This window comes from Phyllostomus hastatus, unplaced genomic scaffold, assembly GCF_019186645.2.
Source record: "Phyllostomus hastatus isolate PE091 unplaced genomic scaffold, TTU_PhHast_1.1 phas_contig_402, whole genome shotgun sequence".
In the NCBI taxonomy this organism is placed as follows: Eukaryota; Metazoa; Chordata; class Mammalia; order Chiroptera; family Phyllostomidae; genus Phyllostomus; species Phyllostomus hastatus.
The window spans coordinates 1,774,470-1,793,784 of record NW_025333873.1 but is presented as its reverse complement, the minus strand read 5'-3'; the positions used below and the strand labels follow the sequence as shown (position 1 = coordinate 1,793,784).

The 19,315-nt window shown below is 56.1% G+C and overlaps 1 protein-coding gene across 1 annotated transcript in view; it reads right to left on the bottom strand.

Annotated features, from left to right (window-relative positions):
- Nucleotides 1–19,315, bottom strand: part of ALK (ALK receptor tyrosine kinase) — a 641,645-nt gene that overhangs the window by 5,921 nt on the left and 616,409 nt on the right. The window contains exons 17-26 of the mRNA XM_045844604.1: nt 18,977–19,075; nt 18,336–18,488; nt 17,257–17,361; nt 15,217–15,403; nt 14,425–14,515; nt 14,253–14,317; nt 12,724–12,853; nt 7,665–7,762; nt 3,993–4,085; nt 1,688–1,789 (exon numbers count right to left, since the gene is read on the bottom strand). Of these exons, the coding sequence (XP_045700560.1) occupies nt 1,688–1,789; nt 3,993–4,085; nt 7,665–7,762; nt 12,724–12,853; nt 14,253–14,317; nt 14,425–14,515; nt 15,217–15,403; nt 17,257–17,361; nt 18,336–18,488; nt 18,977–19,075 (1,123 nt within the window). The remainder of the gene's footprint in view (nt 1–1,687; nt 1,790–3,992; nt 4,086–7,664; nt 7,763–12,723; nt 12,854–14,252; nt 14,318–14,424; nt 14,516–15,216; nt 15,404–17,256; nt 17,362–18,335; nt 18,489–18,976; nt 19,076–19,315) is intronic.

The following is a 19,315-nucleotide window of genomic DNA, read 5'->3' as shown; positions in this document are numbered from 1 at the left end:
CTGCTTGAGGGGTAGCTAGGCTGTGTTAGCTTCCCCTCTGTTCTGAACAGTGGTGCGCAGCAGCCTCCGCGCCGCGTCGTGTGCGTCATCCGCTCTAACTAGACGCTTGGCGCTGGGATCGCTGGGTCGCAGGCTGGGCCTGTGTCCAGGCCAAAGACTTAATCACCTCAATTCCTCCGCGCGCCTGCAGAGGGCAGGTGGTGGTGCTCTCACGAGGGTGCACGTAGGAATCACCTGGAGGGCTCGTTAAAACAACCAGTGCTGGGCTTACCTGTAGAGTTTCTGTTTCATTAGCCTGCTTCCTCCGCAGGGCGGGGGCTCAGACTTTGTTTCTAACACGTTCCCAGGTGAGGCTGATGCTGCTGATCACGGGCCTCACTTTGATATCCGCAGGGTTAGGACGAGCCAAAGGGAAAGCTGGAACTACCTTATGACCTAGCAGCCCAGCAGCCCCCCTTCCGGGTAATTATCCAAGAAGACGAATTAGTGTTTCAAAGGGATGGCTGCATTCTCTGTTCACTGCGGCGTTATTCACAGCACCTGAGACACGGAAACAGCCTAACTTCCGTCAGTGGGTGAATGGGCGAAGAAAAGGTGATGTGGCCCTGGCTGTGTGGCTCAGTGGATTGAGTGCAGGCCTGTGAACCACAGGGTTGCTGGTTCGATTCCTGGTCAGGGCACAAGTCCAGGTCCCCAGTAGGGGGTGCGTGAGAGGCAACCACACATTGATGTTTCTTTCCCTCTCTCCCTCCCATCCCCTCTCTCTAAAAATAAAATAAAATCTTTTTTAAAAAAGGTGATGTGTGTATATATTTTTATTAGTATATTAAAATTAATAACTAGCTGTGTAGATTAATATATACCAATGCATACATATATTCAATACATGTGTATATGTAACCACACATACCACCTTTTAAAATTCATCCATATATATTATATATAAATGGGTATTTTCAGCCTTCAAGAGAAGGAAATCCTGCCTTTTCTGATAACGCGCATGAACCTGGCGGGCGTCATGCTCAGTGAAATCCATGGGACTCTGCACGCCCGGTACTGTGCGAGCTCACTTATCTGTGTAGTGGCAGGAGCAGGGCGGGGGTGCCGGGGGGATGGGGGATGGGGATGCCTGTCAGGGGGCACACGCTGCAGTCACGCCGGGTAAGTAAGTTCCGGGGAGCTAAGGCACAGACAGTGTTTCCCAAACTGAGTCTCAGCTGTAGAACGGGTCTCACCCCATCGCCAGCAGCCCTTCAGTGCTTCCCCCCTTTTCCTCCTTTATTCTGTTAAAGTGGAGAATCTCAATGCTCAATCTTCTAATCTTAATGTTGCACTCCTGGAATAAATCCAACTTTGTTATGTACAAAAAAAAAAGAAGAAAGAAAAGAAATCACGCATGGCTCCCAGTGGGTGGGTGTCCCCTAGCCGCATATCAGCCTCACCTGGGAACTTGTAAGAAATGAAGATTCTCAGCCTGCATCTTAACCCCTGGGTGGGGTCCAGTAGTCTGTCTTAAGGAGCCTTCTTGAGGATTCAGAATCAGCCCGCCGTTGAGAGCCACCACAGTGCTGCAGACTTGTTGAAGCCTCTCTGACCCTTCCCCTGACCAGGGTCTCCCTGCTGAGAGGGTGGGGTCACCCCCTTAAGGCCCAGGGGGCAGCTGGAGGAGGGCAGCAGAGAGACTCACCAGGTGTCTGTCTTGGATGTAAATATTCCTTCCATGAAGGCCTCTGGCGGCATCCACTTCACGGGCAGCATTGCACAGCCCCCCTTCCGGTAGTAGCTCGCTCTGTGGGGGAGGAGAGGGAAGGGAACTTGGTTTTGGAGAAGGCTCAGAGCGGAAGCCCCAGGCAGCCTGAGAAAGTGGCAACAAGGCCACCCGTTGAAGGACTGACACTAACGAGGGTTCAGTGGTTCAGGAGGAGAGCAAGGGGTTAGGGGTCATTTGGTTAAGGACGTTGTGTCCCTGAGTCAGAGGCAGAGCTGCCCACTGGAGACGTGAAAGGAAAGACCTGTGCAATGACTGAGATCCCCACTGGGGGATGCTTGGATTTCCCCATCGGGTTTCATTTATGAGAACGCGCCAGGAGTAACATTACTCCAGCCTTGTAAATGCAGCCTGTTCCCGATGATCCGTGATAATGCGAGGCCCAAAGTGGTAGCACTAAGAGCAGGGCTGGTGTCTTACTCACTTGGGCTCCTTCCCAGCACTCAGAGAGCGCTTGGTGCAACACTGAAGCCCACCAAATGCTCCAGGCGGCAGCAAAGCCCCGCAAGAAGCAGAGCGGGCTTCAGAGGCCTGTGTTCATGTGTGAGTTTTGTCACCTCATGTGATGTCACGAATGCAGCTCACTGACAAACTCTAATGCATCGCCTCCCACGCCTTTGACACCAGCTCCGCCCCCAGAGCTGTGTTCCCTGGCCAGGGCGTGCTGCGGAAGGCAGCTGCCCCATCAGCTGCCTCCATTCATTAGCTACTTCAGCAAACATGAACCGAGTATTCAGAATGCATCAGGTACTCTGCCATGTGGCGAGCACATAAACGTGTTCTGAGCACATACAGTTCAGTGGCAGAAACAGGCGTAAGAACAACTGCAGTACAGAACACCACATGTAGTGAGGTCAGTACGCAGGAAGCTCCAGACACAGAGGAAGAATCGGTTCCTGCCTCCGGCGGGGCTCAGAAGTGCTTTGGGGGGGCCCGCCGGGGCTGAGGGGTGGAGAAGCTGTCCTGGAGGCCCGTTCCTGACTGTGGAATCTCACGGCGCATGTGGCAGCAGTGGGCGCTGCAGGGAGGTTGGGGCGGTGAAGCCTGGAGTTGGGGAGCTGTCAGAGGCCAGGGTGGGGAGCAAGGGCTGTCTAAGTCACGCTGCAGCATTCGTGTTGTCAGCCGCAGCCACTCCTGGGGCTCCGTGAGGGAGGAGGGGAAGGACGCTGAGACTTTGGGCGGTAAAAGAAGGTACCATGGTGAAGACCAGTGGTAGGTGACCGTGGTCAGGGTCATCCCTAACTCATCATCTTCCAGGTGCTGCTCCCCTGTGGGTTCAGGATGGCGCCAGCATCCTCTAGCTGGAGGTGGGCGCCAGTTCTGACAGAGGCCTTCAGGGGGTCTCCCTTGCTCTTGGAATAGTGAGAGCCCTATGTGACCATCTCTCTCTGTCCCTGGATTGGGGAAGGTGTGATCCGGGACTGTGAGTGAGCAGCTCAACCCAGGGAGCAAGTAACTGTTGTAAATAATTAGATGGGGTAACGTGAGGCAAAGCACAATAGAAGTATTTTTTAAAAGATATTTTATCTATTTGCTTTTAGAGATAGGGGAAGGGAGGAAGAAAGAGAGGGAGAGAAACATCAATGTGTGGTTGCCTCTTGCACGCCCCCTACTGGGGACCTGGCCCACAATCCAGGCATATGCACTGACTGGGAATCAAACCAGTGACCAAAGGGTTCACAGGCTGGCACTCAGTCCACTATGCCACACCAGCCAGGGCTATTTTACTTCCTATATGTAGCCTTCAGACTATTACAGAGAAAAAGAAATAAAGCCAGTCTAAGTACCTACAGGCTTTGGGGCTGTACTTCTGAGTCTCCTAGTAACGACGGCCAGTGAACTGGGCCCTGCACCTGTTGGCTCTGGGTGCTCTTGGCTGGCGTGGGGGAAGCTAAGGTCGTTCAGTTTACTTAGAAACGTTCTCTGTATCGTGTATCCAAGTTATTCCATGTCTCAGCGTGGATTAGGGTAAGAGTGCTGGAACCAGAGAGACGGCCTAATTAAGAACTTGGTGTCAGTTACGTACGGCAGCAGTGAGCTCCTAGATTTAGACTTGTCCGGCGTGGGCACTACTTAAAGTTTCCCATAGCCTGAAAAGGAGCTTAGTGAAGTGTTAGGCGGCAAGTTGACAAGGTGCCCGAGGTGGATGATTCACGGTACAGGCAGCCACGTCCTGTTCTCTGGAGAGCACGGGCTGTGAGGGCCGATGGCCATCTTGACTCACCTGTAGATGTCTCGGGCCATCCCGAAGTCTCCGATTTTGGCCACTCTTCCAGGGCCGGGGCAGGTTAAGAGGCAGTTCCTGGCAGCGATGTCCCTGGGAAGGAAAAAAAAAAGAGAGAGAAAATCTATTTCCTTATTTTGTCCCTGGGAAAATAAATCCATTTCTTGCCCGGATTTTCACCTCTAATCTGAAGTTCAAATAGTTCCATCTCCTGCTCTGCATTTCCTTCACTACATTACACTGCGGTAGCAAAGGAATAGCCGTGCCAGTTCTGGGCCTCAGAGCTAACAGGGCAACGGGAAATGATTAGGGAGATGATTGAAAATGTTTAATAGGATAATAACATGAAAATAACTATAATAGAAACTAGAATTTATTGGCCTTTTACTATGTACTAAGTATTATTCTAAGTGTTGCATGTCTAATTCTCACAACAACCCTATGGGGTAGAGGAGGCTATTATTATCTTCATTTTATTAAACAAATTAAGCTAAAAGCAGATAACACAGGGACGTGAGAAATGCCATTTGTCCTGAGGCTATTGTTGGTGCAGACTGCTGCTTGATGTAGCATGGCCTCCCTTATATCAAGTTCAAGTAGGGTAACGTATTCCCAAATGTTTATACTGTTCTTTTTTAAACATTTTATTCATTTATTTTTAGAGAGAAGGTATGGGAGAGAGAAAGGGAGAGAGAGAAACATGGAAATGTGAGAGAGACATTGATCGGATGCCTCTCCCATGTGCCCCCAACTAGGGACCTGACCCACAACCCAGGCATGTGCCGCGACTGGGAATGGAACTGGTGATCTTTCTCTGTGTGGGATGACACCCAACCCACTGGGCTACGCCAGTCAGGGCTATAGTTTTCCTTTTTAATAAGCCATTATGGCTTGCATGCATGATTTTATCTAAAGCCTTTGCTAAGCTGTTGGCCTCATAGCTAAGTGGCTGAAGAATGGCCTCTGTCCAGTTGTACATTTACTGTGTCGTCTCCACTGTCCTGCTCTGATGGACTGTCTGCCTGCAACCTGCCCGCAAGGCCGGGGCAGAATCTGTCCAAGACTCAGCCACTCCTGCTCCCTGCCTGCCCGCCCACCCGCTCTGGACATGCATGTGCGAATGCATGGTGCAGCCAGAAGTCTGGAATGGTCCCCAATAATATCAAAGTTCAGGACAGAAAAAAAGGTAGTAGTACTCGGGGCCACAGGTGGCGTTTTCATATTTTTGACTGGTTTCGTGAAGGTCCGGCTCTTTGGTCAAGAAAGACATGGAAAATAAACAACTGGATAGTATTTGAAAAGTAGGACCTAGGTTGAAGGTGATGGCGTAGGATACCGGAACAAGGGGCCAGGGAGGGAGATGGTTGTTGTTGATGCCATTGACCATATCCAGGGGTTTCTGTTGAATTTTGAGGAGCAATGGTGCACAAAGTGCCCTAATAAAACTATAGAAGCATAACAGGCGCAACATCAAACAGAAGAAAAATAGCGGACTAGGCAGCCATTACTTCTGAAGAGAAACACAACACAGCAGACCAGGGACAACACCTCCGGCTCCAGCTAGGTGCTGACAGCTGTGCATGGAAAGGTCACTTAGAAAAGTCATCTTCAATTCAATGGCAAGAAAGTAGATAGAGTATCATAGAGCACACCAAGAGTTGGTAGAATGACATATAATTCTTGAAATGGTAATAAACCATAACCAAAGGAAACAGACCTAGTAGAAAAAATGGGAGTGTGTGGATCTGGTGGGGGCGTTCTGCTCTGAATTCAGGAGGCGCACTTGCTGGGATCCCGGGAGCCATGCGGCAGACACTGGGTCAGGGAGGGAGAATTACAGGTGAGGTGGCACTTTCCCGTGGGAGTGGGCCACAGACCTCCTGGCCAGTTAGAAGATGCAAAAGATGCTTTCCGAATGCCAATCACCCGGGGAGAAAAGCTGGGATGGAGACGGTCAATTTCTGCTGGAAGTTGCCTTTTGCTTATAAAGCAGATTATCTGATACATTCTTGATTTATCTTTGACAATTTCATTTCTCAAAAAAGATAAAAGCAGCAGCAAACTATTTCTCTGGGATCAAATTCTGACCTTCAGTGACTATTTATAGACACGGAAGCGATAGAAATCTTGAGAGAATGTGACCCTGCTATCTTATCGTCTCTAATAACAGAGCACTGGACGTGGTCCAAGGTATCATGGCTCTAGGGAGGCAGATCTGACAATATCAGAGGAAAGAGGGATATGATCTGTCAGCCGCAGAATCTGTACGCTCGGGGCCTAGCCCAGGGAGGAGAGGAAAAAGCAGGAGTGATCTCGGGGAGAAGCAAAGGGAGACATCGGAAACCGCCAAGGTGACTGACTGCACAGGTTCTTCTTGGATGAGTCCAGACCTAAAGGACATAGACGCACGGGCAAAGGTGGCTATAACCAAGGATGAATTCCACCAAGAGCACAACCTTGTCAGATCCGAGTGCCAGTAAAGCGCAGAGCTGAGATGCATGGAAAGTTCTGGGCACAACAGGGAGGGCAGAACAGCAGTGGCAGCGCTGGCCGTGATTCGGAGCGGAGGGTGTAGCTTTGGGTGAGAACATGCAGGCTAGGCTCCAGCTCCTGCTCTGCTCCTGTTATTCCCACCAGGAGAGGCTCAGACTCGAGGAAGGACTGAGGGCTGAACGGTGAGGAGACGGTAAACAGCTAAGCCAACCTGAGAGGTCGCTGCCTTGTTTTGGGAATGCCTTTGGGCACCCAGGTGAGTGTACTTGATTTTTAATTTCCCCATTTTTATTAGGAGAAAGCATAGCTTCTGGTCTGCTTATGGCTTTTCCGTGTGTGATCTCATGCAGCGTCTCATTTTCTGCTTTGCACATGTATGTCCTAATGGTTAGGAACACGTCTCATCCTCTCTGAAGATGTGAGTTTACAAATGATTGTTAACTCACCAGGCTGTGATTCTCTAAACCAGAGGGAACTGATTGGGAAGAGCTTTGCCAAGAGCCCAATGGTGCATCTGACTGTTTCGAGTGGAGCTGCCAGCTGTGGGAGACACTGCGAGAGCCCTGCACCCGTGTGCAAAGAGCCCTGCGTGACCGGTGGCATCTACAGTGCAGACTTGAGGTCGCAGTGCAGACGCCACCGGAGCATGGGGGTCAGGTGCCGCAGAGGAAATGAAGGGTAGAAGTAAATCAAATAATCGTTATGCTCATTGCAGGGTGTTTTAGAAAAAAATTAATTTATTCAACAAACATTTTTGTGCCTCACTATATGCCAGGGATATGAAGATCAATGAAACAGGTCCTTGCCTTTGAGCACCCGTAGTGAAGATATGAACTCTTTTAGCTTCCCGCAAGGAGCTCCGTTTCCTAAGGAGAGGAACGTGACAGTGCTACGGGACTTGGAGGGTTCGCCGCCAGACGCAGGCGGGGGCCCCCACAGGAAGTCAAGAACAGCTAGCTCGTCAAGGCCCTCAGCGCTGAGTGGGCGTTTATGGCTCCCACTTTCCATAAGGGGCGAGTGAAGCCCTGAGACAGTAAGCAGTCATTGTACAGACGAGGCTGAACCCTCACTGGAGGGGACCCACGGCTGCGCTCCACAGTGGGGGGAGGTGGGGCCCCTGAGACGTGGAAGGAAGCGAGCTGAAGGCGGGGGCGGGGGCGGGCAGAGCACGTGACTCACCGGTGGATGAAGTGGTTTTCCTCTAAGTACTGGCAGCCACAGGCAATGTCCCGAGCCACATGCAGAAGGTCCAGCATGGCGAGGGAGGAGGGCTGGTTCTGTGGTGACACAGAAATGACCCACTGGTGAGACGCTGTCGGGGAGAGAAGATTCAAAACACCAGCTTCAAGTGCTCGCAAGGGGGCCAAGACCGGACTGGCTGTCCCCCTGGGGTCCTGGCTGGCTGTGCATTAAAAAATCACCTGGCAGTTTTAAGCCTGGCCTTCATTCCTGCATGTCCCTCACTGGCTGTGTGACCTGGGGCTAATAGCTGTGTCACTCTCCAAGCCCCAGTGTCCGCATCTGCGACAGTGGCATGGCACTTGGCCTCGCCGGAATGCTAGGGGGTCACACAGGACACAGCGGGACAGCTCCCTAAAGGGCCCTGAGGTCATGGGCGGAGCTGCGGTGTGGGCGGGGCTGTGGTGTGGCGGCTGCAGGGCAGAGCACTGGGTTTCGCCAGGGGCTTTGTTTGGTCGGAAATACCGGGTACCGCGAGGGAGACTGTCCCCATGTCCTGGGAAAAAGGAAAATAAATATATTTCTGAGGAAAACATTCATCCATGTTGCTCTTGTATTGGGAACATCTTTTCTTTCTTCAGGAAGATGCTTTCTGTTCTGACCAAACTCCTGGCTTCCCCTGCGTGTCTCTGTCCCCCCATCACTCAGGACGGCAGTGCCTTTGATGTTTCAAATGCTCTGTGAGCCTGGCACACCGCAGGGACCGGGTCTTCCCAGGCATTAACCCACGGGCCAGGTTTATCTGGGCTCCCCATGTGTGGCTGCTCAGAGCAAATTAACTGCTCTGCTAATCACTCAGCACAGAAGCAGGTAGTTGGCCACCCAAGGGAGAGAAATGACCCACCAGTGAGGGGTGTGTGAGTGTGTGTGTGAGTGTGTGTGTGTGTGTGTGTGTGTGGCCAGGGAGCACAGCCAGCGTGCTCAGTGCTGTTCGTATCCATCCAGGGCTTTCTGATCAGGGCTTTCCCCCCGAGTCTGCTCCAGAGTATGGTGGCCCTTCCCCAGGCCGTGGGGGTTGTGGGTGTGCCCTGTCCAGCACTCACAGAAAGGATCTCGTCCGCTGTTCCTCAAAGTGGGCTCTGGGGTGGGACTCGACCGAAGAGGCGTGGGAATGCCTGGGCTAAACCCGTTCTCTGTCACAGGAATTCCCAGAGTCTTCGCTACACGGCAACGCACACGGAGGGCCAATGAGGGGGCCTGTCATGGCTCTGGGGTCTGGCCACGGAATCCTCGTGAGTGGGCGTGTGAGTGTGGGCACCGCAAGCGCTGGTGTCCCTTTCGGGGACAGCGTTCAGACCGGTCTCCCACTTTACAGGCGAGAAAACAGGGCCAGTGAAGTGGGTTGATTTCTTCGGTCACAGCTGCTGAGGGGCTGTCCCCAAAGGGTGCTCCAAAGGGTGCTATATATCACAGGTGGCAAACGCAAGGCCCAAGGGCCAGATCTGGCCAGCACCTTGTTTCTACCCAGTGGCTGCGCCGAGTTCTCGCTTATTATTAAGGAGTAGTTACATTCACACAGCCCTAAAATTACATTGAGCTCTTTTGAAGGCAACCAGCAGGCTAATGTGGCCCCCCCAGTGAAAATGAGTTTGACGCCCCTGCTACTAATAAAAAACAGTGATATCGAGACCCTGTCCTTCCTGAAGGAGCGTCTCCTGAGCCATTTGGAGAGGAAGAACCGCAGGACGTGGGGCAGGACCCGTTGCACCAAGCAGAAAACAGAACAGCGACGTACTTAAAATCGATGCGTCGAAGAGCCAGACGGGGAGATAGAGGGTGAAGCAGATGCAGACAGGGAACGCAACGTATGAAAAGTGGCAAAAAGCCATTTGAAAAGTGATGAGAAGTTGATGCCGGTGGCTCGCCCTTCCTGGCTCCTCACGTGGCCGACTTTTCTTGGGAGCCAGAGGCCCCTTCAAGCAGCTGGAGCCAGCACCGGGGTTACGGGACTGGAGCCCAAGACCCAGACCTGAGCGCCAGTCCAGATCGGAGCTTCCCTCCTGTCCACGGTGGCCTCTGGGCTCCAAAGAGCCCCCCACGCACTGAGCATGTGCCAGAGCCATTCCCCACGGATGTCACTGTGTTCCACGCACAGATGGACACTGGGGGGGGGGTGACGACCGCCACTGTGAGTGAAGAGATCCCTGACTCCCTAATGACTTTTGTCATTATCGATGGACTCAGCGGGTACTAAAAGACAGTGATTAGCCCATATCCGGCATATAGTAAACCCTCAGCAAACATTTGTGGAGTAAAGACAGTCTGTAAAAACATTGTTTTTGAAATTTAAAAGGATCTGCCTTCTAGAGAAGGTGGAGTCCCAGGACCAAGTGATGTTTTCATGAGTTAGTTACCCACGAATGTCATTGCCATGACCAACATGGTTAGCCTGGGCGGGCTTTCTGTCCCGTGCGCCTGTAATCTGCCAGCCACTCATGTCTGTGCATTTGCTGTCTGAAGCCAGAGACTCCCAGACAACCTCGGGGTGCTTGCATCCTACATGTCCATGGAACCTCTGAGCTCCGGGTAGGGTGGGAAGGCAGGACAGAGACCTTGTCTGCCTCTGAGTGCTCAGACGAGAGGCAGCACACAGTAGGTCATCATGTGGGCCCTGAGAGCCTAGGGGGTTCAAACAAATGAGCCAGGTGGTGGAATTTGGGCCTTTGAATTCAGTGAGTTCCACAGCCTGGAAGACCAATTGCCCCCCCATCCCCCATATTTCTCCAGCTCCGATATCCATCAGCTGCCCCTCCCTCCGGCAGCACAGGTAGGATTCACTGAGATGAGCCCCCTCTGCTGACTCCAGTCACATTCTGTGGACGACCAGACCCCACCTGAGTACGCTACGCTGGGTTCCGTGGCGCTCAGAGTCCACGCAGGACGCCCAGTTCTCTAACCCTCTGGGCAGCTGCTGCCACAGACACATCTGCGTGGGCTCATTCTGCAGGGTGGACCTTTTAAATCACCCCGTGCAGGTATCTCAGGAAGGGACCAGCTCGTCTGGGCTGGGGAGATGTGTATGGCGGGGGGTGAGAAGAAGGAGGGGGTGAGAAGAAGGATGGCAGGTGCTGTGAGACTTGGGTGCATAGATGGCAAGGAAAGCCAGGTCAAAGGTTAAGAGCAGATTGGTGGGTGGAATCCTGACCCTTGGAAGGGGCTGTCCCAGGAGAGTCGGCCATCCCACCATCGTGGGCGTCTCGGGGGTGGGCCCTGTTGTCAGGGGCTAGTGCTCAGCAGCAGGCTCCCACCCTGAGCCTCCCACGGCGCACTGCGGGGTGGGAGGGATCGGTGATTTGCCTCTCCTTCCTGGTAGTTTGTGTCTTGGAACAATATTCAAATCATCTCTCATCGCCAACAGAGAGAGGAGCCCCACTCCTCACTGCTGCCCCACCCCAGCCACAAAAGTGCTTGGATTGGCCGAGTGGCGGTTCCCAGGCCCCCTGTACAGATCCCAGGTCTCTCCTGTGCGTGTGCGTTCCTCCTTCTCCTCCAGCCCCAGGGACGCCCAGTGGGAAGACCAGAGCCACGCCTCTTCCCGTCTGGCCTCTGCTGGGTCTCAGGGCACACCCACCGAAGCCTCTGCCTTGGTGGGTGGTGGTGGAGAAGCCACTAAGTTGGCGCTTGAACTGGCACGGAGACGCCTGCCTGGCTCGCAGTGCTGGCTCTTAATGACCCAGCCTCACTGTGGCCGTCTGTGGCGTCCCCAAGAGGGTCACTGGGAAAAGGGCACAACGGGTTGGAAGAAGCACTGTGTCAGGAGTCATAAGCCCTGAGTTCTGGGTCTCAGCTCTTCCCAGCTCTTCCACGTCCTGTGTGGCCCTGGCAAGTCCTTTACTGTCTCCGAGCCACAGTCTCCTCCTCCGTGAAAGATCTGCGCTGTTCATGCCATGGTTTGGAGAGAGGAGGAAGCCAATGAGGACTGTTACAAAGTGGGTGTGTCTTTCTTTCCCCACATCCCCCTGCCGGGCATGCTCAGGAGCACACACACACCCATTGTTTCAAGGAGTTAGAGGGGATTCTTAAATGTCAAGATAGGTCACCCAGACTAAGATATTCTAAGTGGAGCCTGGCCGGAGATGGGGATTGGGACAGGTGTGACCTTTCAAGGTTTCTGCTGCCACTTGGAGTCCCCGAGAGCAGGACGTTCAGTTCTGGGCTTTCTGCAGCAGGTGTCTCAGCCCCTCTCTGTTTTCCTGGGGGTGGGGAGGGTGCACATCTTCTCTGTGGTCCTCACAGCCCAGCGGCAACCCCGGGAAACCGTGTCCAGACTCTGGGCTCTGCTCCGGTCCCTGGCTCCCAGGGCCTCCTGAAGAGCCCGGCAGTAGCAAGAGTGGGTGGCTGGGTTCTGGGTCCACCCAGTGTGCTGTGTTCTATAATTGAGAACCACGTCCAAGATGTTCCCGTCCAGCCCTTGGACTTCACGCTGCAGACACTGAGGCTGGACTGGGCAGTCTGCTCTAAGCCATGTGGTTGTCAAATGGCTGGGCAGGGCAGGGGCATGGCATTCCTGGATCCACGCAGGTCTCTCCACTGTCCCCAGCTCCAGCCCTCCAGCTATAACACACATGCAGCACCTTCTGAAACACGTCAGCACTTTATTTGGATAGTAAAACTATGAGGTCCAATGTCACCATTTGAGAAGTAACAGTGGGGTCAGAACACGTGGATACAGATGGACCTGCCCCACGTCAGCTGTCTGGGAAAGTGACCTGCTTGGCATAAATGGCCCTCTCTGTGCTTGTCTCTAGTGCGGATTTCCATGGTCAGCCGGCCATAAAAATGGGCTCAGGCTGGAGAACCCGTCGCACAAGCCTTGCGTGAGCTGCCAGGGCCGTTGTCCACATTTTGTGCATTCTCTCCTGGCCATCCCCCCAGATCCGGGCCCAGGGGCTGACTCCCTGCCCCTCGCCCCAGCTGCTCCCCAAGCTGCTCACGCTTGCTCCTCCCAACCCACTCGTTCCTTGGCACAAGTGCCGGGGAGAGACCAGTTCTCACTCACCGGGCGGGGGCGGGTCTCCCGGAGGAACGACTTGAGGTCCCCTCCTGCCATGAGCTCCAGCAGGATAAACCGGGGCAGGGCTTGAAGGCTCACTCCAATGCAGCGCACGATGTTCTGGTGATTGAATTTGCTGCAGAGCACAGGGGAGGAAGCAAATATAACTGAGCTGAGTCTGGGAAAATCTTAAGTGGGGAAAGCAGGATATAACTTTATGTTTTCAGCAGACACGTTAGGGAAACGCGTCCTGCAGATGTTGGTAGCAGGGGTCCCAAGCTGAACCTCGGCCGAGAACTGTCTCGTCACCGAGCGGGTGGAAGAACCAGGGGGCAGGCCCTGCAGGAGCTCAGTCTGCAGGCGAGTATTTGGCTGGAGGTGGGAGGACCCTGAACAGACACCTGAGCGAGGAAATGGGTGGGAGACAGGAGAGCACCCAGTCGTTCACGGAGACCGGTGCGTGGACTGCCTGCTGGGTTGCACGTCTGAGTCCCCCGAGGAAGAAGCTGGAGGACCTGCCAGGGGGGTGTTGTGTGAAAGAGATTGAGAAGAAAGAGGGGCATATCGACCCCACTGTGGATTCCTCCTGGAGGCCCGGGGATTTGGGTTTTCCTGTTAATGTGGTCCTGCTAGGTAGGACACCCAGGGCAGCGGGGCCGGGAATCTCCACGTGGGCACACACGTGCAGGGTTGGAACAGAATGGTTTTGCCCAGTAGTGTGACAGAGCGATTTGTGCCTTCTTCACATAATCCTCTACTTTCCAAGTTTCATTCAATAATCATGTATTACATGCACAATCAGAAGAGAAGTTATTTTCCAAGCAAGGTGCAGAGCCTGCTGCTTGTCCCCCCGTGGCTCTGGATGCCACCAGCACACCGCACACCGCCCCGCTGCCTTCCCTCTGCCGCCTCCGCCAAGGGGAGACCCGGGGCTGCCCCACCCTGTCGGGATGTGTGAGGCTCCCCAGTGCCACAGGAGGCCATGAGCCATGAGCCCGGCCAGATCTCAAGGTCAAACCCCTGAGTTTTCCTTAAAGTGATCTACAGTCAGAGCCCTGCACACTGAGGCTCCAGTTAGGGACCCCAGAGCCACAGGTGGAAGGAATCCAGGCCTACTGCATGGGCCGAGGTGGGGCAGCCTCCCCTCATGTTAGGGGCGCGAGGAGCGGGAGCCGGGGCTGGTGAAAGGCCCGGAAGGAGAGTCGCCTGGAGGGAGATCATATCCTCCACTTCAAACACCAGCTCGCTCTGTGCTTACGAAGGAGGGAGAGAGAACGAACAGACGGCACAGGGGTGCTGGTTGAAGGCAGAGGGGTACCGACTGAAGGATTGGGTCACAGATATTTTTTTCTGAGATACCACGGGGGGGGGGGATGCTCCACCCTGGTAAGGCAGGCTAAGGGTCTGGGGGAGCGCCAGCCGGAGAGGAGAGGCACGCTGGCGACCTCTGTCAGCAGCAGCAGCTCCAGGGCGGGGCGGGGTGGGGTGGGGCAGGGCAGGGCGGGGGCGGGGCCTGGGGCGTCTCTGCGGACTACCTGATGATCAGGGCCTCCATGAGGAAATCCAGCTCGTCCTGCTCGGAGCACACCTCAGGCAGCGTCTGGCACAGAGGGGAGACGGCCGTGAGCAGGCACGGTGAGCGCTGCCTGCCGGCGTGCAGCCTGCAGACTGCTGGCCCCGGTCGGTCCTCGAGGGAGCCCCTCTTACCTTCACAGCCACTTGCAGGGGGCTCGGGTCGCTGGGCATCCCAGACACCTGACCTTCATACACCTCCCCAAACGCACCGTGGCCCAGACCCCTGCGCAAAGGAGAAGAGGGCGCGATGAGGCAGAGGCAGGCCGGCCGCGAGAAAGGGTCGTGGACGCCGAGTGGCTGCCCACGAGGGGCCGGGGGCTCGCGCCCAGGAGTCACACCCTCAACCGGGCTTCGCCGCTCAATCCCGACCTCCATGGATTATCTGAAAACTGGCGAGAGGTGTGCCAGCTCGGGATTCGTGACGATGGCTGAACTTCCCTTGGGGAAGACTCGGGTCTCTGACATGGGCCAGGGACACAGGGGAGGCCCAGGCCTGGCCCTCGCCTGGAGGTGTGTGCTCCCCGGGGCGGGGGGGGACAGTCCGCTGCAGACACCTCGGCAGGGTGCTCTCAGTGTGGGGCAGACATGCACGGGGTGCTCTGGGGGCTTGGAGGGGGGCGCTTTGCTCCATCAGGAGGAGGGGGGAGCCAGGACGGCTCAGGGAGGGGACACTTGTGTGGGTTCTGAGGAGGGAGAGTCCTGGTTCCTCCCAACTAGTCGTCCTCCTATTGTGCAAACCCCACGAGCACACAGGCTGTTAAGCAGTTAGATACCCCCCAAATGGCCTTGAACACGAACCTGTCTCCCTCTGGGAGGGTGGGGTGGGGCTGGTCTGGTCTCCTGTAGCTAGAGGAGTCCGTGACGCTGGGATGACGTCCAGGCCCCCGGGACACCCCCTCCCCTGGAGGATGGCAGGGCACTCACCGAAGGAGGGTGATGTTTTTCCGAGGCACCTCCTTCAGGTCGCTGATGGAGGAGGTCTTGCCGGCAAAGCAATAGTTGGGGTTGTAGTCCGTCATGATGGTCGAGGTGCGGAGCTTGCTCAGCTTGTACTCGGGGCTCTGCAGCTCCATCTGCATTGCTTGCAGCTCCTGGTGCTTCCGGCGGTACACTGCAAATGGGCAGACGGGCGGAGATCAGCCTCAGTGTGGCCTGGACCAGGCAGCCTGGCCTCTGAAGCCCAGCACAGGCCACCACCTCCAGGAAGCCTTCCTGGATCTCCATCTCCTCCTCTGAGATCGAAACCCTTCTACCACACTTACTAATGCTAACAAAATAATTATACATGTGAAAGAGTACTTTTAACCAAAGATTATTTAAAGTCAATGTAAAGATTAAAATCATAAAATGGAAAAGGTTTTACTGTGTCATGCAGGGGCAGAGACACGTTAGTTTGGGTCCCCTGAGAAGCAGACCCGAGACACGACTATGGAAGATGGCTCTGAGGGGAAGCGGGGAGGGAGCTAGAGGGGGGAGGCTGGGGGAACTGTCAGACTGTGTTGAAAGTCTGGCCCCAATGCAGGAGGGTGAGGGCTGAGCAAAACCCCTCAAAGGCCATGCAGTCGAAAGACTGTCCAGCGGGGCTCTTGGGACGTTCTGCAGCTGAGCTGGCCCTCAGAGGCGCCCCAGGTCTCCAGGACCAGGCCTGCCTGGGTGTCTCTGCAGTGCCAGGCCTCTGTGGGGGGCGGGGGCAGCACAGCGGCGGATCTGAGAGCAGCGCTCGCTCGCTCCTGCTTCCCGTAGTTGGAGAACTGCCAGAGCGGACAGGGCCCTCAGCTGGCATCTAAACTGGCGCCCAAGGACCCGCGCTCTAACTGCACCCTTGTTACTTACAGGCTGAGTGACACTGACCGGGTCATGTGACCCCTTCGGCCCCAGCCTCCTCCGTAAGCAGGAAAAGTAACTCCTGCCCTGTCTCCTAAGCCTCCCAGTCCCCAAGGCCTAGGGTTGTCTCAATCAGATAAATTCACCGACATGAAATGGTTTTGAAAAGTTCTGAAGAGCTCTACTATTGCAAGGGACCATAATCTCCGCTATTGTACCCGGGAGAGCACTCTGTAGGCACACTCCGGGGGAGGCAGCCGGAAACTGGGATTCCCGGGGCGAGTCCTGCCTTTCCAGCCCAACCTCTCCCCCTCCGGCGGGGCAAGTGAGTCAGCTGCTGCGCGCTCAGTTGTTCAGTTGCCCCCCCTCCTCGGGGAACTAACATGTGTAAACTGCCTGGCACATAGCAAGTGTGCAAAATGTGTCTGCTCCTATCATCCTGTCCCTTTGAAGGACGCACCTGTGGGAGTTACACGTGCCGCCGTCTTCTTGGCCACCCCCGGGGCTCCTCTCCCCCGAGGAGGCTGGTCTGAAAGTATGTAGCTTGGAGCCTTTCCCTCGCTTTCCTTCACCTCCCTGCCCGCCTGCCCTGGGCGTTTCCAGAAGGAGAAGCCTGGTCGCACAATGTGAGCCCCCCGGGACCTCCTGATCAGCTCACCTGGGCTCACAGGCCTCACAGGAAACACTCACAAACCAACTTTGCATTCTCTGCTTGTCTGGGGAGGAGGGTGTGGGGTGCGGGCGGGGGCGGGGGTGGGGAGCAGGGTCAGGTTGTGGTGCTGGAGGAGTCCCAAAGGGAATGAGCCCCACTAGGAGAAGTGCCTGCTGAAGCCAGTGTCTGGTGGGAGCTGGAAGTGAAGTCTGGGGCCGGGGCTGAGCTTGAGCTATGGCGCCCACCTCTGCAGAGTGCTCCCCACCCCCACCGCCTCCCCGAGGGCAGCCAGGAAATTATTTACGGGGCTGAGGTTCAGGATCAGGGGCTCTAGGGACCCACAGCTGTGCTGGGGGCCTGGGCTGCCCCAGCCACCACCCACGTGGAGGGACACCTCGGTGTCCACGGCAGAGCCCGCGGTGCTGCCCAGCCCTGCCACATCTGCCTTCCTGCCTCCCCGGGAAGCCCCGGGGCTGTGGCACACTCACCGATCATGATGCCAGAGAACGCCAGGACGAGGGCGGCCACGAGTGCCGAGGTCACAATGGAGAGGACCAGCGAGAGCGGCAGGTGGGGCTCTGGGGTGGGCGACACTGGAAGACAGGTCCCCCCGAGACACCAGTGACCGTGCTGACTCTCCTTGGACCCGACCGGAGTCAGAAAGGCCCTCCCTGGCCGGGACAAAGGCCACCTGCCCCTCTCATGGCTAGGAACCTCGTCTACCCTTCTTTTCAGAGGACCCAGGGCACAGAGCAGGTTCATCCTGGTGTTACAGCCCTCAGAGTGGCTTCCGGTGAAGGAGGCACAGAACAGGCCTAGATACACAATTCTGGACATTAATCCGAAATGCCCACAGCATGATGACGGGCTGAGGGTAAACGGTGAGTCGGCAGTGGCTGCGGAAGAGATTCAGGGGCTGCAGGCAGCAATGAGCTCGGTCTGACCCAGCAACAGAGGGTGCCCCTCAGGGACACTCTGAGGCTGAGTTACCTCCTGTGGCCCCGGGAGGGGGGCTCCCAGGCACCACAGTGGCATCGACCACACGGTGGAATCATGCCTGGTCCAGACACCGCATTTCAGGAGGGACATTGGCAACGCCTGCAGGTGTGGGGCACCGGCATGGAGAGGAGACATTAAGCTGTGTCCCACGTGAAGGATCGGAATTCAAAGGTCATTTAACCTGCAGAAGACGTGCAGGAGGAGGACATCCTTGACAGGCTGTTGCCAGTGGGGACCCGTGGAGTGGGAGTCGGAAGGGACGGTCTGGAGGAAGTGTCCGGGTCCCTGGCACTTGGGGTGTCCCTGCAGAGGCAGAATGGCCCTGGGTGGGGGCGTCAGGGTTCACACCCTGGTTCAGAGCTGGGGCTACATGACTCCAGACTCCTTGGGGAGCTGCGGCCCGCCCCTCCCACTCAGGCCTCTCTGCCCAGTCGCCAGAGCATCCGTGCCGGGGTGGACGATGGGGCGCGGGGGTGATCATGACGTTTACAGAGCTGCATTCCACATCTCCAGAACCATGGAGACCAGCGGTGGCTCCATCTCTGGGCCCCCACCCCCACCCCCTTACCAATGCAAGACACACCGTCCTCAGCCAGCACCGTCCCGTGCTCACAGAAGCAGATGACCTTGTGGCTCTCAGGGTCCACGTGGCACTCGTCCACCTCACAGTGGCTGCAGTTCAGGTAATGCTTAATATTCACTTCCCCGTGGCCTTCCATCACTGTCGGCAAGGATGGAGGGTGAGCCTTGGGCGGAGCCTGGGGAGGCTGCCCCGCCCCCCGCCCAGCCCCCCCGTGCCTATCTCCAGCCGGCCAGTGTGGGTTCTCTGGTGCCCATTCCCACGTCCCACAGCCGCTGCAGCACAGCTCTGCCCGGGCAAGTCCCCGGTGCATCTGGGGGGTGGAGTTCGGGGGTGTGGGTGCAGCGGTGGAGGTGGGTAGGAGGGTCTGCATGCCTGGCCCTTAAGTTGGTTCAGCCCCTGTTACTGCTGCATGTTCTAGCACCGGCCTGCCTGGTGGTCGGTCTTCTGCCTCTGTCCACATCAGACCACACCTCCTGACTCCCAGAAAACTGAGTGCCCGGCAACCTGGCCTGCCAGTGACCCACAGTCGTGCCTTTGTGTCCTGGGCTCATGTCGGCAGTTCTGAGGTGGTAGCTGAGTGGAAGACCTGGCCTAAGGAAGTCGGTTCTGCATGCGGCAGAGGGTACCTTTCAAAGCCGGGGTGTACAGGATGCCCAGGGGACTGATGAAGGACACCCCGTCCTCCCCGTCCATCTCAGGGTCATTGTTCGAGGCTGCGTTGCCGCCTGTGGCAAACCAGAGAAGAGTTTAACGCAGAGGGGTGGGTGCCCAGTCTCAACACACGTGCGCATCAGCGGGACATGCAGTGGGGCCAGTGGGGCGCCTGGGAGGGTGGGGCGATGGGGAGGGAAGGGAGGCTCAGGGCACAGGGGCTGCACGTGGGGCTTGGCTCATAGACGCTGGGTATGGGGCCACTTTCCTCTCCAGGTCCAGGTCAGCTCCCACGGGGGGTCCCCACTCCACTG